Raw genomic sequence first — 16598 nt, forward strand, 5'->3', positions numbered from 1 at the left:
AAATCTCTACTCAGTCTCACTCTGTATTAGGGATGTCACGATTATAGATTTTCTTTGTACGATTATTGTCAGAGAAATAATCGCGGTATTACGATTATCACGATTATTATTATGCATTAATTAATTTCACAACATATGAATGTGTAAAATCAAATACAGTCTAAATATAATGACATTACACATTTTTACACTAAATATTTTAAGTATCTACTATTCATATATATAAACAATTATTAATCCTCCAGGGGAAGTGTTTTAAATATTCAAATCATTAATTGTCACCTATACCAAATGTTTAAGTTTATTTTAATTGATTGAAATTATTGAAATTTGTTTATTTGGATAAAACCCCTTGAGATGTATCATCTCGTTTTCGAGGGGGTCCAAACATATAGACAAACATAGATTCAACAGACAAACAATGTTCTCAACAATATAGAAAAACAAACAGACAAATAAACAAACAAAACAAACAAACCAAAAGACAAAAACAATAGTACAAACAAGGACAAACCACAGTTATTTACATTGGGACAAAACAAAACAACCATAGTAGGGCCACAAAGGTCAACACTGGGACTAAAATGACAGTATATAATGATTAGTAACAGATCAACAAATCAGAAATGCGTCTTCAGTGAAAACAGGAACAGGTCACCATGAGATGAGAAGACAGAGCATGCTTGAAAATACCAAGAGAGGATTGATAATTGATTGTTTGTTTTTTATCACAAATGAGATGCTAACATTTAAATTCCTACCAATTGTACGTTACGTTAGGTAAATGGACCAGTATTTCTTACAATTACCTTCACTTTTGTGCACATTTGCCTCTGTGTTTCCAACATAATCTTTTTTGGAAAGTGACAGTATTTAAGAATCTTTACAATTAATTAATTAATTGTGGCGTTTGATAGCGCGATTAATTGTGAAAACAAGTAATCATGACACCCCTACTCTGTATTATTCTGATGAAATGCACAGTTTCTGCATTTAACAAATAACACTGTTTCTGTCTGCAGTCGCCGCGATGACATGGAGTCGCTAGGCTACGTGCTGATGTACTTCAACAGAACCAGTCTGCCATGGCAGGGACTAAAGGTATGACAGCGCTCTATACTGCCCAGGGCCTGAAATTTGCTGCAGGATTGCAGGGTATCGAGCATAATTTAACCGATTACCCGCAAATCTAACGCTTCGAAATGCAGAAAATTACCTGCACACATTTCAAACCAGCCAACGTCGGTACTGGTGCACGCTGCAGGAGTGCTGCGTCAGGCGGTCTGACTTAAATGACACACACGTCTTTGTTTGTATAGTTTAGGTAGCCTACTGAATAAAGTTAGATTGTTTTTTTCCTTGCTGATGGAGCAAGTGAGCCGTCCCGTCCCCAGAATCAATTTGGTCAACGTATGGGGAAACAATAGGTGTGTGTGTTTGAGTTTGAACGTTTGTGTTTCATTCTATAAACTACTGATGACAATTTCTCCCAAAAATGACAACTGGTCAGAATAACAAAAAGAGATGCAGTGTTTTCAGACCTCAAATAATGCAAAGAAAACAAGTTGATATTCATTTTAGACCACTAATGTTTTAATTTAGGAAGAGTTCAGATTAATATAGATGGAAATGTAATCCTGCAGCAGCAGTAACTGTTTACTGATTTACTGATTACTGATGCATAGGTTATAGTTCTAAGATTTTCTATCAAAATAAAGCCAATAATGAAATTTTTTGTGTTCTCGTTTTATTTGGAAAAGTACCGAAAAGTATCGAAAAACATGTTGGTACCGATACCGGTACCAAAATGTTGGTATCGTGACAACACTACTTTGCACAATCTCCCCGTTTGAAACCCGAAAAAGCCCCCGAGATGTAGAATGTGTATTATAGAAGAGAAACACACATGTCAGGACCGCTGACTTGTATTATCAGAACAGACATGTCCTGTGTCCTATGATTTTCAGCCTTCTTTCATATTTCATTTTTGGAAAATGAATTTCAGGCCCTGCTCCCAAACCTCCTGTTGTTGTCCGGTTTATCAATCGGCAGCATTTATTTAACGTTCGGCATCATCAGTGGCTCTGTAAAGTCGTCTGATTAGTCGGTGTGTTGCTGATGTTTTTGTGTGTGTTTAAAGGCTGCCACAAAGAAGCAGAAATATGAGAAGATCTCAGAGAAAAAGATGTCCACCCCTGTTGAGGTCCTCTGTAAGGTGAGAGCACATTAAACTGGAGCTGTGGTGCAGTTTGTCTCGCCCCACATCCACTTCACTCAGTGGTATAATGCATGTTTCAGGGTTTCCCAGCAGAGTTTGCCATGTATCTGAACTACTGCCGTGGCTTGCGCTTTGAGGAGGCTCCAGACTACATGTACCTGCGCCAACTGTTCCGCATCCTCTTCAGGTAAACGCAGCGTTGATTCAGATTCAGGTCTGTCTTCTGTACTGGACTGAACCTGAGGACGTTTTCTGAATGGATCAGTTATATAGCTACCTTTTTCATCTAATCAGTGTGAAATGTTTACATTTGTTAAGCAGTCGTAGCCTATAGAGAAACTAAACAAGCTGCACAAAATGATTTGTACTGCAGAAGTCTCTTCCTACTATAATTTCTTTCTTTCTTTCTTCCTTTCCTCTGTCACTGTCTCTTGCTTTTTCCCATTCTGCCATAGGTTTCACTCCTCCTGCTTTAGTTTCCTGCCCCCTGTCCTTCTGTAACCTGATTAACCCGATTGTGAGGAATACGCTGATAACTTGTTTCTGTGTGTTTCAGGACTCTGAACCACCAGTATGACTACACATTTGACTGGACCATGCTGAAACAGAAAGCAGCCCAGCAGGGGGCCTCCTCCGGGGGCCAGGGCCAGCAGGCACAAACCCCCACAGGCAAGCAAACTGACAAACCCAAGCCTAACATGAAAGGTTAGTAGCAAACAGCCAAGCGACGTTTTTTACAGACACCAATTGCTCATATATTCATTCAGTATTGTATTTAGGACTATTAGATATTGTTTTATTCCCTAACCCACACCCCAGTGGTCCTTTTTTTTGTTAACCGAAAAAAAAAGGACCAAATTGGAAATGAAAAGAGAGAAGAAAAAAAAAAATTGCATGATTCCTGTTGGAATGATGAAGCTAAACAGCATTATAAGTTTGAGGAGGTACCCTAAAAGAACAGAAAATCCAGAAAAAGAAAAGAATTGGATACAATTGGTCTGTCTTGCAGAAGCAAAGACGTCCTTGGGGAATTTGACTACTAACTTTGCTGCCATGCTCTTCTGTTCCTCTGTTGGGGCTGGACAACAGGCTCTTCTCCACTGTGACTCTGTCTCGACTCGTTCTCATCACTCCTCTGACTCTTCTGCAGCCTCTCTCAATTAACATTCCCTCTCCAAACTGGATAATGTTTGTTTTCCCTTCTTATTTATTTATTTATTTATTTACTTAACACTTGTTTCTCGTGCTGTTTGACTCCGACGTTAATGACCCCCACCTGGTGCGGCGCTGGCGGACAGCAGGTGTGGCTCATTAGGAACAAACAGCCTGAGGAACATCGGTCCCCTAGGGGCCCGAATAAACTCATGTCATGTCACCTTATGCACACGTAGGGAAACAAAAGGATGGAAAATACTGAAGCCGCTGTGTGATTGGCTCAGAAAGACTTGAAGCACACATTCTGACACATAAATACTCAGTTATTAAAGGGGATAGTTCACCCAAAATTGTAATTTCTCACTCATTATCTCCTCCCCCTCATGTGGACTAAGGGCTGGGAGAAGTTTCAGAGTCCTCCGTGGCTTCTCTGAGTTACAGGGGGTCTCGGCGTAGCAGTGCATGTCCATATAACGGTTGCAAATGGATACCAACTGTCTTCGTAACAAAAAGACACACCAAAAAACATCCAAATACCTCCATGCTGCTCGTATGTAATGTCCGTCTTGTATTGAAGCCCCGAAATGCGAAATTGTCCCGAAAAAAATTAAATAAGTCTATATTTCAAGCCTGTTTTGTAGCGGAAGCTCCTCTTCCTGGTCCGTCCAACGAACCAGGGTCTGTCCTCTTCCCAGTTCGTCCAAATTTGACAAACCAGGAAGAGGAGCTTCGAGAAGCTTCCACTACAAAACAAGCTTGAAATATACTTATTTAATTTTTTCCGGGAGAATTTCGCATTTCGGGGCTTCAATACAAGACGGACATTACATACGAGCAGCATGGAGGTATCTGGATGTTTTTTGGTGTGTCTTTTTGTTACGAAGACAGTTGGTATCTATATATTTGCAACCGTTATATGGACATGCACTGCTACGCCGAGACCCCCTGTAACTCAGAGAAGCCACGGAGGACTCTGAAACTTCTCCCAGCCCTTAGTCCACATGAGGGGGAGGAGTAGATAATGAGTTTCAAAATTTCAATTTTGGGTGAACTATCCCTTTTAAGAGACTATAATAGCATGAATGAACAACCAGGTATCTCTGTCTCTTCAGTGTGTTATGGTTCTGTGATGGGATGTCACTTTCTTACCTGCATGTCGTCGTCTACAGCCACCGGCTCTATACAGCTGCGTTAGAAACAAATGAAACCAGCATCTGTAGATGGAAGAAACATGCTGGTTGACATCTGAAAAAGGGGGGATGGGAAAAGAGGGGTGGGGGGAGGGGTCTAATCAGAAATCTAATTTTGTTACTCTAATTATGTCAGTAGGTTGTGTGACCATTTGTGAGCAGCTGTGTTGTCTTATTGTAGACTTGGGGGCTTTCACACCTACCTCGTTTGGTCGGGATTATCAGACTTTTCTCTTTGATCCAAACCAAATGTACAGATGTGAAAGCTTCAGACCAAACCATGGTTCAGACTTTTGCAGTGTGAAATCTTTTTTTTTGTCTTTCTTTCTTATGGTCTGGACTGTCAAACCTTTTAATGGGAAGTTGCGGTGGTGGGCGTACGTACACATGTCAGAGTACACACACTACACCTCACTGGTCTCTCTCTGCAGTCGTCTTCTTTCCCGCTGGCGACGATAAAACCTCCACATGACGAGGACGTTCATCCGAATCTGAACTCGGTTCCATATCAGGCGTATCTGGCGTCGATGCTGCTGGTAGCGATGCCCAAACAGTAGAATCGGGGTTCTTACGGGTCCTTAAAAAGTCTTAAAAGGCATTGAATTCATTAATCTAAAAACAAGGCCTTAATTGGCATTAAAAAATGTCTTAAATCAATTTTTCCAAAAGTCTTAAAAATGTTAACACTTGGTAAATGGTATTTTATGGTTGTAATTAGTCTCAAATCTCAAAATAATTGGTAACATTCTGACATAGAGAAGTTAGTGGCGGTCGTCAACGCTAAATTTCTCACCGCCACCAGCTCCCGAGTCAGTGTTTCTTTTTTTTCTGGACTTTTTATGCATTTATTTTGAAAGGACAGCTGGAAAGAGACACAATCCAATGTTCATGTAGCAGTCACTTTACCTTGGATCACATAGGAAAGTGGGTAAAATTGTCCCTAACCCTATGTAATAGATGTGGGGTTTTTCTTTTTTTTTCTGCATTTGTGTTTATTGTGAAGTCTGTCTTAAATTTAATTTCAAGTGGCTTTAAAAAAGTCTTAAAAAGTCTTAAATTTAACTTGGCTTAAGCTGTAGGAACCCTGATAATGATCGTCGTTCATTCAACGAGCTAATTTGAGGAGAGTTTTGGTGACGTGACTGTCATAACCAACCACGCCTGTTTACAAACCAGGTCTCCTGCCGGACCTGTTGTTCCGAGTGGCCGCGGTCCGAGCGGACGAAACGGCGCGCATTCGGTTTCTTTTTCTTTACACCGTGCACGTCCCCGGACAAATAGCAGAGGAAACGGGCCCTTGAATGTCTGGTCCACACCCCTAGATTTAAAATATGAGATTTGTTTTTGCTCCCCACTAGACCAGTTCTGAGTTCAGTTTCATACACTCCAGCCATTCTGGCCTTGTTGCCTTACAATGATAGGAACCAGTTAGTCAGTAGGCCTACTCAATGTTTTTTTCTATCTGAAACAAATGTTCCCTTCATGTTCTTCTCAGAGGACACCAGAATGCTTCATTTATGTGTTAAAATCACATTTTAATGCCCCCAGATCCCCCTACAGGGGTTTGGTGACTCTGACTCACCTTTTTGACCACTTCAGAGTTTGCAGGCAGTTTGCATCTTCAGATTTATGCATATGCCGAATCATTTATGGAAGAGGGTTAGGGTTAGGTCATTTTTAGAACAAGTTTCCTTCATCAGGTTTAAAATACAAGGCAAAAATGATGAGAACTTATGCACACCGGACGAAGGAACGCTTAATTTCAGTCAAAAGATTTTTTTTGTTGCTTTAACCCTTGTAATCGGGCCAAAATCGGGTCAAAATCGTCCTGAAATCGTGTGGTCTGAACCCGGCTTAAGGGACATGTCTCTGAGGATGTATTGAACAAGATGGAAACACCACAGCTTTGTTTTGATTTAGTGAAGCTCAGCAGTGTGAACACAGGGAAGCTCCTCAGCATCAGATGATGAGCAGGAAGCTTTACAGCTTCACTAGTGGAGCAGCCACACACACACTCGGCTCTTTGCTGTGCATGTGACCAAAGAGCTGAGTTGTTTTGTTAACTTTCCAACCAGTTCCACACAATTCAACACAAACTAACACGATCAAACTCTAATAGGTTTAGTCTCCTCTCCAGTTTTCTCTCCCCTACTACTTTAGATGTTCTGTAGATTTCCCTTTCAAATAATCTGTTGACTCATCAATGAGGTGAATGTTTTGAGGACACAGCAGTAACACTGTGCAGTTTTCCCCTCTATAGAAGAGGCGCTGCAGCCGCGGGGCCAGTTGTGATGGCCAGAAGGACCTTGTTCCAGCCGACGGTGTAACCAGTGCTTCTCTACACTACGTTTGATTTTTACTAACGGGCTGTATGTGAAACATTAAAGATGTGCACAACACCTCCAACAGACTCGGTTTGCGTTGCGGTGCTGTTATTGTCTGTCTTTGTTTCTGTGTGTGATGCACTTTAAGGTTTAGCTTTTCATCTCGTTGTGCTGTTGTACAATGACAAATAAACTCTGATTCTGATTTCTAAATCTTAGATAAACCTCAAAATGGAAAAAAAAAAGAGAAATAACCACAGATGTGTTGCCAATGGAAACAAGGAGAGGAATGGCAGCCACTGCTTTCTTCAATTTTAGTTTTAGTTGTGTTTGTGGTGGTAAAGACAGGAGACGCTCCTGTTAGTTTTAGTTCGTCCTCCCAGAACCGTGTGGACCGCACGTCATTAGTTTAATCATTTAAAGGGATAGTAGCATTTTTTTTTTTAAAGTGGGGTTGTATGATCTCCAAATAGCCCCTAAGTACTTTAATTGCAGTAGAAGACTCTCTGCACTCCTCCCGTTAGCAACGCCAGCCCATAATAGCCCTGCCCAGAGATTTACAACATACAGTGTTGTGAACAGACCCAAAGAAACGGCCTATTTTCACGGCCTAAAAGAGGTTTTACCTGAAAAAAAAATACACAGTTCCATTGTTCGCTATAATATAATTTTTTCCAGCCCTTCAAAGTGCAGGAAAAACACAGTTTTTATTTGGACCTAACCAACTCACGTATCCCTCCGCCCAGGGTTAGCGCCCGCCGATCAGCAGTTGGTTAGGTCCAAATAAAAACTGTGTTTTTCCTGCACTTTGAAGGGCTGGAAAAAATTATATTATAGTGAACAATGGAACTGTGTATTTTTTTTCAGGTAAAACCTCTTTTAGGCCGTGAAAATAGGCCGTTTCTTTGGGTCTGTTCACAACACTGTATGTTGTAAATCTCTGGGCAGGGCTATTATGGGCTGGCGTTGCTAACGGGAGGAGTGCAGAGAGTCTTCTACTGCAATTAAAGTACTTAGGGGCTATTTGTAGATCATACAACCCCACTTTAAAAAAATGCTACTATCCCTTTAATCATTTATAGTCATACTACACAACTGACACACAGGGTTTGTTCAGACAGCATGAGACCTGTGTATATTAATGTTTTCTAGCTATCAACATTTTTTTAAAATCAAGACATGGACACTAAAGTTCTAGTTGGAGCAGTGATGTTGGTGTTAGTTGCTTTGCTGCTGAAGCTGTGGCTGATCTGGGGTCAGCCTTCATGTTCCTCTGCTGTTATTACAAGGGGCCGAGGCTTAGTGGGAACTGCACTTACTCTCATTTACATCCTGTTCTCACTGCCCCCACACAATGGGGTGTTTTTAATCTCAACATGATCAGAGGTTATCACCATATTTATACATGTCCATGTGGTGTGTGTGTGTGAATTTAAAGGGATAGTTCAACATTTTGGCAAATTGGCCCATTGGCATAATCGCTACAGTCATAGCAGTAGGTTCGTTACCTTTAATTGTTGGTGCAAGCTGTTTTTAGAACGGAGGAGCGGAGGAGCAGGCTGCTCAGGGCTATGCTACAGTATGGAGGCTAAGGGAATTTCTTGGTGTCCCTCATCAAATACACAATCCAACAACTCCACAACGCTCTGGTGGACAAGTTGTGAGCTGCACATTCACCACGCTATGAGATAATAACACAACGTTACCAGTTTTTCATCAACAGTCTCTGTATTTCCCTCTAAAACAACTCTGTGTGGTAACGTTGTGTTATTATCTCGTAGCGTGGTGAATGTGCAGGTCACAACTTGTCCACCAGAGCGTTGTGGAGTTGTTGGATTGTGTATTTGATGAGTTTGATGAGGGGAAACCAAGAAATCCCATAATGAGTCTCTGTAGCGTAGCTCTGAGCAGCTCACGGCTCTGCTCCGCCGTTCTAAAAATAGCTTGCACCGACAAATAAAGGAATATAAATATAATATAAATAAACGAACCTACTGCTACTGTATGACTATAGCGATTATGGCAATGGGCCAATTTGCCAAAAATGTTGAACTATCCCTTAAAACAAAGCTCAGAACGTCAAATGATTTCTAATTTCTGAGGCTTTTACTGATTTGTCCAAAGAGAGACTCTGTGTTGAACTTGAACACACATCACGGGACACAAATGAAATGAAATGAAACGGGCGTATTGAGAATAGAGGAATGTAAATGTTTGTCATGTTTCAGAGTTTGAACAGCGGGCTGTGGTTGAGCGTAGGGCACGGCCGCCGAGCAGGGAGTGCCGAGGGCCGCACCTCCAGCTGATGCACTCAGACATGTAATCACCTGCTGCTGCTCACACATAGTTTAGTTTAGTTTATTGTTTTATTGTACGTGGACAGTCCCAATTAATCAACTGCATTAAATACAGTAAAAAGGGCTTTAGCCAGCATGGCTAATATCCTGCTGTAGTCCCCGGCCAGATGACAATGGGCATCCTAAAAACAAACAACAACAAACAAACATATACATGTCCTGTAGCACCAGCTTCACTCTGATCCTCACATTGTAGCACAGATATTCAATAAATGGAAAGATACTCCATGAGCGGCTGCTCCAATGATATGAAATGGTTTCACTTCCTGTCTCTCTAAGTGGGCGTGGCCAACCGTCACCACCTCGTCTGTGAACGTGTGTGTGGATTTATACAATCTGTAGGTAGATGAAAGTGAGATATTTATATTTTCTTATGATAACATTAAATATTTACACTACTAACAGTCATATTTAGCATGACAAAAATAATTTAAATCATTTTCACGGGAGTTCGCGGCCGTTTGTTTCACGTTGCCTAGGAGATCTGTGGCCAAATCTCGCGAGAGTGTGTCGTAGAGACAGAGACAGGTCTGGAACAAAGTGGATTTTCTCCGGATCTCTCCGTCTGAAAATTACCATTTTGGTGTCAAACTCAGGGTTCCTACGCAAGCATGGAAAGTATGGAATTTGATTTTATACATTTCCAGGTCTGTAAAAGTATGGAAAATGGAAACTATTGTATGGAAATATATTTATTTTATTGATCTTATCTTGGTTTGGTCTTATCTGAAGTTATTTGGGTTCATTATTTTGTATCTAGCTACAATCTCCTGGAAGTTATTTGGTTGCATAATGGCAGACACATTCAGAATAATGAAAACAAATGATAAATTGTTTTCTATTCACTTAAATATCACAAATTATTCGATTTTTTTACCGAGAGGTCTGGAAAAAGTCTGGAATTTGGACATTTCAAATGTGTAGGAACCCTGCAAACTGTTCAGAAGAGATGTGGCTCGTGAAAAATGAGTCCAAAATTTACTTCAGTGACCGTGGGGAGAAAGACCCGACCATAATCGGTGTTCACGTTAAATTGTCCCATAGGAATCAATACACTCCAAGCTGCCTCTGGTCTCTCTAAAGGGGCGTGGCCGAGCAGAAGCCTAGTGACATCATACAGGAAGCTAACTCGTCATGGAAGGTCTTGGTTTATAAACCGTCTTTGATTGTAGTGATCACTGATAAATGGCCACTGTCCCTTGACTCTGATAAAGATGACCTTCTTGTCCCACTTGCTGCAGCTGAAGTCAGTAGCTGAGAGTGTGAAGCTCTGTTGTAGACGGTATCCATGTGGCTCAGTAGCTCATCATTCAACACACACACCTCATCAGGGATTATGAATAGACTGTGTGAATAGAAATTGTAATCTTCCCCTTTGATGTTATTACTCTGTATGCTGAGGGTAAATGACATTTAAAACAGATGACATGGTTACAGACTGACACTAGAGACCGAGCAACATGAGGGGAGTGTCGGTGTCATCTGGTCTAATGCACAGCACTGGAAAATTACTTTTATTTTTTCCCAAATTCAGTTTTTTCAGTTTTATTTTTTTAGGAATTCAATTTTTTTACTCTTATTTTACTTGAAAAGAGTATGTTTATAATGTTTATGACTAAAATGTACACAAATTAAATAGAAATGACTTATTGAGGTGACAAAAAACCACCCAGATTTGCTTCCCTCTGCCATTCGTTCCTCTTCCACATTCAGTTGAAGCAGAAGTAAGTGATATTTTTGTGTTAATATAAGTCTTAAATAGTTATATCTTCCGACAGCATTTTCATTTCATTTCATTTCTTTATTTATTGAATTGGGACAGTGCACATTCATCAACACTGACGCATTAAGTACCAGTGTAAATGTGCCGGACTTAGCACAACTGCTAAATTTCAGCCGCAGTCCCAAGGCAGGTTTCTAAAAAACATAACACACAGAAGACTTTAAAACCTTGTGATGACAACGAGTCATACAGTGGACAATTACAAGACAGAGCACAGACAGACAATATCAAGGCAAAACAGACGCAGACAAACAAAATAAGAATCACTCAGAAGCAATCACTTCTATAGAGTATTTGGTCTGAAACACGGGTCTGTCAGTCACTCTGCTCTGCTCTGAGCCCAGGAGAAAACTTTCCTTGTATCCTACAACCTTTATCCAATGAGGAGAGAGAACGGCATAAAGGGGCAGTCCTCCCTGTGTGTGCAGCCAAGGGATGCGCCTGAATGTGGCGACGTAGGGACGAGGACCAATAGATCCATGACGAGGGCGGGGGCTGCTAACTCCATCGGCTGACAAGAAGTTATGGTGCGTTCAGGGCAACTCGTAACTCGTGTTTTTCCGACCTGTGAAGTGGTACCAGTTTGATCTGGTACGACTTCACCGGTCAGAAGTTACGAGTGGCCGTTATAGTGACTTTCACAGGTTAAACAGGTCGGAGAAACACGAGTGGGTTGCCTGGAACGCTACAAAGTCGTAAGTTGTGACTTGAAGCTGTAATTTACAGTTTCAAAAGCCTGCCTGGAACGCAGCATTAGCCAAAACGACTGGATCGCTTACTTCTGCTTTAAATTTTGATCCAACCCCTCGTTAAAAGTCCCTGAAGGAAACTTTCTGCCCACTTTTTTCTTGTGGTGCTTCTGTTTGGTGCCTCGGGGCCTCACACCTGTCAGTCAGTCAGTCAGTCAGTCGTTGCTCTTCACTCCACTGGTTGGGCAGGTTACTGGTGGTGTTGAGTCACATGTCTGTTGACTCTTTGTTCAGATGTGAATAAAGGTTGAAGTGCTGAAGCAGCCTCGGGCTACCGCCACACCGTCAGTTTTTAAAATGACGGTTTCAAACAAACACTCCGTGTTTAATTTAATTTAATTCAGTTTATTTGATAGGGACAATGCAGGTTAACATTAGTGACACTTCCACTCGTTACAAACAAGTCAATGTGACTGATGTTCTGCATACAGAGATTATAGCTAATGCTACACTGCAAAAATTCAATATCTTACCAAGAATATTTGCCTTATTTCTAGTCAAAATGTCGTTTCTAGTCAAAACAAATCTCATTATACTTAAAATAAGACTCATCACATTTTAAAAGTAGCTTGTTTTCAGACACTTTTTTACTTTTTTCAAGCAAATTTTCCACTTTAAATAAGTAGAAAAATCTGACAGTGGATCAAGTTTTTCTTTCTTATTACAAGCACAAAAAACTTGCTTTCACTGGCAGATTTTTCTACTTATTTCAATTGAAAATTAGTTTGAAACAAGTGAAAACTGTCTAAAAACAAGTTAATTTTTAGGTGATGAGTCTTGTTTTAAGTGGAAAGAGATTCGTTTAGACTAAAATTGAGACATTTTGACAAGAAAGAAGACAAATATTCTTGGAAAGATTTTGAGTTTTTGCAGTGTAGTTTCCAACTCCCGTCCCTAGTTCGGCTTTCAGTAGAAAAAAAGAAGGTAAGAAGAAAGACATCAAAATTACAAACAACACTATAAAATGTACAATACATCTAAAATCATAAGTCATGACACATTAAAAAATGCATACAGTTCTGATTTTGTTTCAGCCAGATTTTAACCTTTGTATTAAAAATTCTAATGTCTCGGGTTAGTTTTATAGTTTTATTTCGGTCGGTAGTGAATTCCACATCTGAGTGTCCACGCTGCAGCTGCTTAGATGCACTAAACCCTCAGAGTGAGTGAGGAAGAACAAAGACAGTTGTAGCTGTAAAAGATGCAGACTGGAAGTGAACAGCTGCTGCACAGACGACAAGGTCAGTGAGACTTGTTATGTAATTCATTATCGTGTTGTTTACACCACTTAGTGAACCTGATGAGATACAAGCAGGGAGCAAAGCAAGGCTTCGTCCGTCTGTCCACACACCTCAACCCCACAGCTTTCTGGGACTGAGGTGGTGGAGGTGAAGACGGAGCTGCAAAGACTCAGGGTCTGTCCACGCTAAGCTCAGTTTGGTCTACGTATGGGAAACAATAGGTGTGTGTTTGTGTGTTTCATTCTATAAACTACTGATAACAATTTCTCCCAAAAATTACAACTGGTCAAAATAACAAAAAGAGATGCAGTGTTTTCAGACCTCAAATAGGCTAATGCAAATAAAACAAGTTGATATTCATTTTTAAACAGACCACTAATGATTTAATTTAGGAAGAGTTCAGATTAATATAGATGGAAATTTAATCCTGCAGCAGCAGTAACTGTCTACTGATTTACTGATTATTTACTGATGCATATGTTATAGTTCTAAGATTTTCTATTAAAATAAAGCCAATAATATAACATATAAAATAAAAATTTTTGTGTTCTCTTTTTATTTGGAAAAGTATCGAAAAACATGTTGGTAACGATACCGGTACCAAAATGTTGGTATCGTGCCCATTATCAGTATGGTCAGTTATTATCAGCTGATATTGATTGATTGATTGATTGATTGAAATGTTTATTTCGAATATGAAAATAAAGTAATAAAAAAAGAAAATAAGACAAAAACATTTAAACATGAAAAAAATAGAATACATATTCGAAAAGGAGTGAAAAGTAAAACTTATAAACTCCCACCCCCTCTCCTTATATATGTCTAGCTAAGATCCTTGTCTAAACATATCTTATGTTACAAAATCATGAATATAATTTATTTATAATTTACTTTACGTTTTAATTTAATTTACGTTTACTAATAATTTACTTATACACACTAATTATGCATACATACTAATTATACAAACATACAAACATACATACATACATACACGTGTCCACATACAGATACATACACGCGCACATACATGCAAAGGAAAAAAGAAAAAACACACTTTTTTTTATGACGGGAGTATTAGGGCCACATTGACAAATAAATCGTAAATTTACGACTTCATTCTCGTAATGTTATGACTTTTTTCTCGTAGGAAATGTACGACTTTATTCTCGTAAATTTATGACTTTATTCTCGGAAGTCTGTGTTCTTTTTTTCTCAATACTCTTGTGGTATTTTTTAGTTCACTACTGCTCAAAAAAAATAAAGGGAAAACTTAAACAACACATTGTAACTCCAAGTATATCACACCCGTGTGAAATCAACCTGGGATGATAATTTTGATTTACATTGATCATTTTATGTTATTTTGTTCTCAACACACACTACTATATATTGAATAACGATTTTAAACTGCAGTTTTTCAGTAATTGAGATCTAAGATGTGTTGTTTAAGTGTTCCTAACCCTTTTTTGAGTGTAGAGTGTATATTTTGGGGGGGTTTTGCCTTTAATGGACAGGACAGTTGAGAGAGAGAGAGAGAGAGAGAGACAGGAAATGGGAGGCAGAGAGGGTCAGGGTTTCCGCGGGTCATTAAAAAGCATTAAAAGTCATTAAATATATTTTGCTAAAATTAAGGCCTTAATTGGCATTAAAAGGAATTAAATTAGATTTTCCAAGGCACTAAAAAATTTATTAAAAATTGATTGATTCATACAGTGAGATTTTGATATCATTACATCCCTATAGAGCACAAAGAGCAGAAAAACAGGGGGATTATACAGTTAATCTACAGTAAAATTAAAACGTGGGTGAAGAAATGGAGAATTTTCTAAATTCATATTTTTAGGTGGTGGTTTAATTTTTTTTTTTTTTTTTTAATCGCTATCGGCAAAAATCAGAATCGGCGGGTCAGGCTTTTTAAAAATCGGTGAGAGGCCAGTCGCTGCACCCCTATTGGTGTGATAAACATGCAGAACCAAGTAATTGGGTGTGTGTATGTGTATATAGGTGTGTATATAGGTAAGTGTATCGACGCACACGTAGAGTATTTGCAGTCACGGGCATTAAAAATGTTTGAAATGGCATTAAAAAGCATTAAATTAGATTTGCTGGTACCTGCAGAAACCCTGTAAGTAAACTGTATTCAGTCTGATCCCAGGTCTGTTCTTCTGAGTTTTGACAGCAAAATGTTCATTTTTCCTGTGTGTTATCAGCTTCCTTGATCACTAATAATCCCCCCGGCCGGCCGGCCGGTCAGACTGGACCAGTCCAGCAGTCAGCAGCTTCCTACTGAATGACTGACTGTTGCCTCTTCCTCTCTGTGCTGTAGAGCGGGGTGTGAACATGGCGTCCTGTTCCTCTGTGCTTCTCTTCTTCACCTCTGACTCTCTCCTGCTCTGAAGGCCGTCGGCTCTCCGTGTGTGAGTGTGTGTGAACAGCAAAGCTAACCGTCTGCTGCCGTGTCTGTCTGTGTGTGTCTGCAGGTTTCTGAGAGCTCTCCGCCCCGAGCCGAGCTGCAGCTGCAGAAGCGTTGGTGACCAGGGCCAACAACAAGTCTCTTCTCTTCCTGGACAAGCGACAAACAAAGTCTGTGTCTCTCCTCCTTCCATAATAACTATCTATGTAATGGAAATGTATAGATCTACACGCCTTTGTCAGCTGTGTTATCTATATATTCATATGTATATATAATAAAAACTCTCCACTCCGAAAGAAGAAGCAGGTTTTTTGGATGTGGAGGCTGTAGCCCCCTTCCCCACCCTTACACACACATGCACGCACGCACGCACGCACAACACACACACACACAACACACACAGACACACACACACGCCCCCGCCCCATCCATCCATCCATCCTCCCTCTGTCTATCCTCCTCTCAGTGTTGACTTTTTGTAAGGTTTCTCTGGAAACTGAAGTAAAGAAGATAGTCAGCTGACCCTCCGTTTCCCCCCCCAACCCCCCAGTGGAAACATCTCAGCATCTTCCCCTCTTCACTCCTTAGTTACTTCACTCCCTCCTTTTACCAAGCAAATGTTAAAACATGTAAACCTGAGAACTGTTCTCCCTTTTCTTTCTGAAATAACTGAATGATGCAACCCTGGATGTTATTTACTTAAAAAAAAAATCAAATGTTTTTTTTTTTTTTTTCTTGTTTTCTTTTTGTTTTCCTATGGTGATTAGGAGTTTGCCTGTTGACAATATAAGCAGCTGATGGCAACAGTCAATGGTAGAATGATACTCTGGCTCTCTCCCTCTTTCTTTAGAGCTCTGAATTATTATTAAATCTGTTGTAAAACCTATGGTCTTCTCCAAAAATACCAATAAAAACATTACATAACTCCGACTCTCCGGCACAAGTCATTCCACACACACACACCTGTCTGATCGATGTGTTCAACTCCACATGTTACACACAAAGTTATCTTGTTTTATACTTTATTGTGCAATTTAATGTCACTGAAATATTCTACAGTTATTTTCATTGTAATGATTTTACAAACTTTTCATCCTCACCCCATATACACTTAAAGGGATAGTAGCATTTTTTTTAAAGTGGGGTTGTATGATCTCCAAATAGC

At 39.9% G+C, this 16598-nt stretch overlaps 1 protein-coding gene across 1 annotated transcript in view; it reads left to right on the forward strand.

Annotated features, from left to right (window-relative positions):
- LOC146980363 (casein kinase I-like) overlaps nt 1-16357 on the forward strand; it is a 41990-nt gene extending 25633 nt beyond the window's left edge. Inside the window, exons 7-11 of the mRNA XM_085788595.1 lie at nt 1023-1101; nt 2141-2215; nt 2299-2405; nt 2775-2923; nt 15501-16357. Coding sequence (XP_085644721.1) covers nt 1023-1101; nt 2141-2215; nt 2299-2405; nt 2775-2923; nt 15501-15508 — 418 coding nt within the window. The 3' untranslated portion in view covers nt 15509-16357. The remainder of the gene's footprint in view (nt 1-1022; nt 1102-2140; nt 2216-2298; nt 2406-2774; nt 2924-15500) is intronic.
- Nucleotides 16358-16598: the final 241 nt, after the last annotated feature.

Source organism: Trachurus japonicus, chromosome 10 (genome assembly GCF_045865225.1).
Source record: "Trachurus japonicus isolate A0001 chromosome 10, Traja_1.0".
NCBI classification, from domain to species: domain Eukaryota; kingdom Metazoa; phylum Chordata; class Actinopteri; order Carangiformes; family Carangidae; genus Trachurus; species Trachurus japonicus.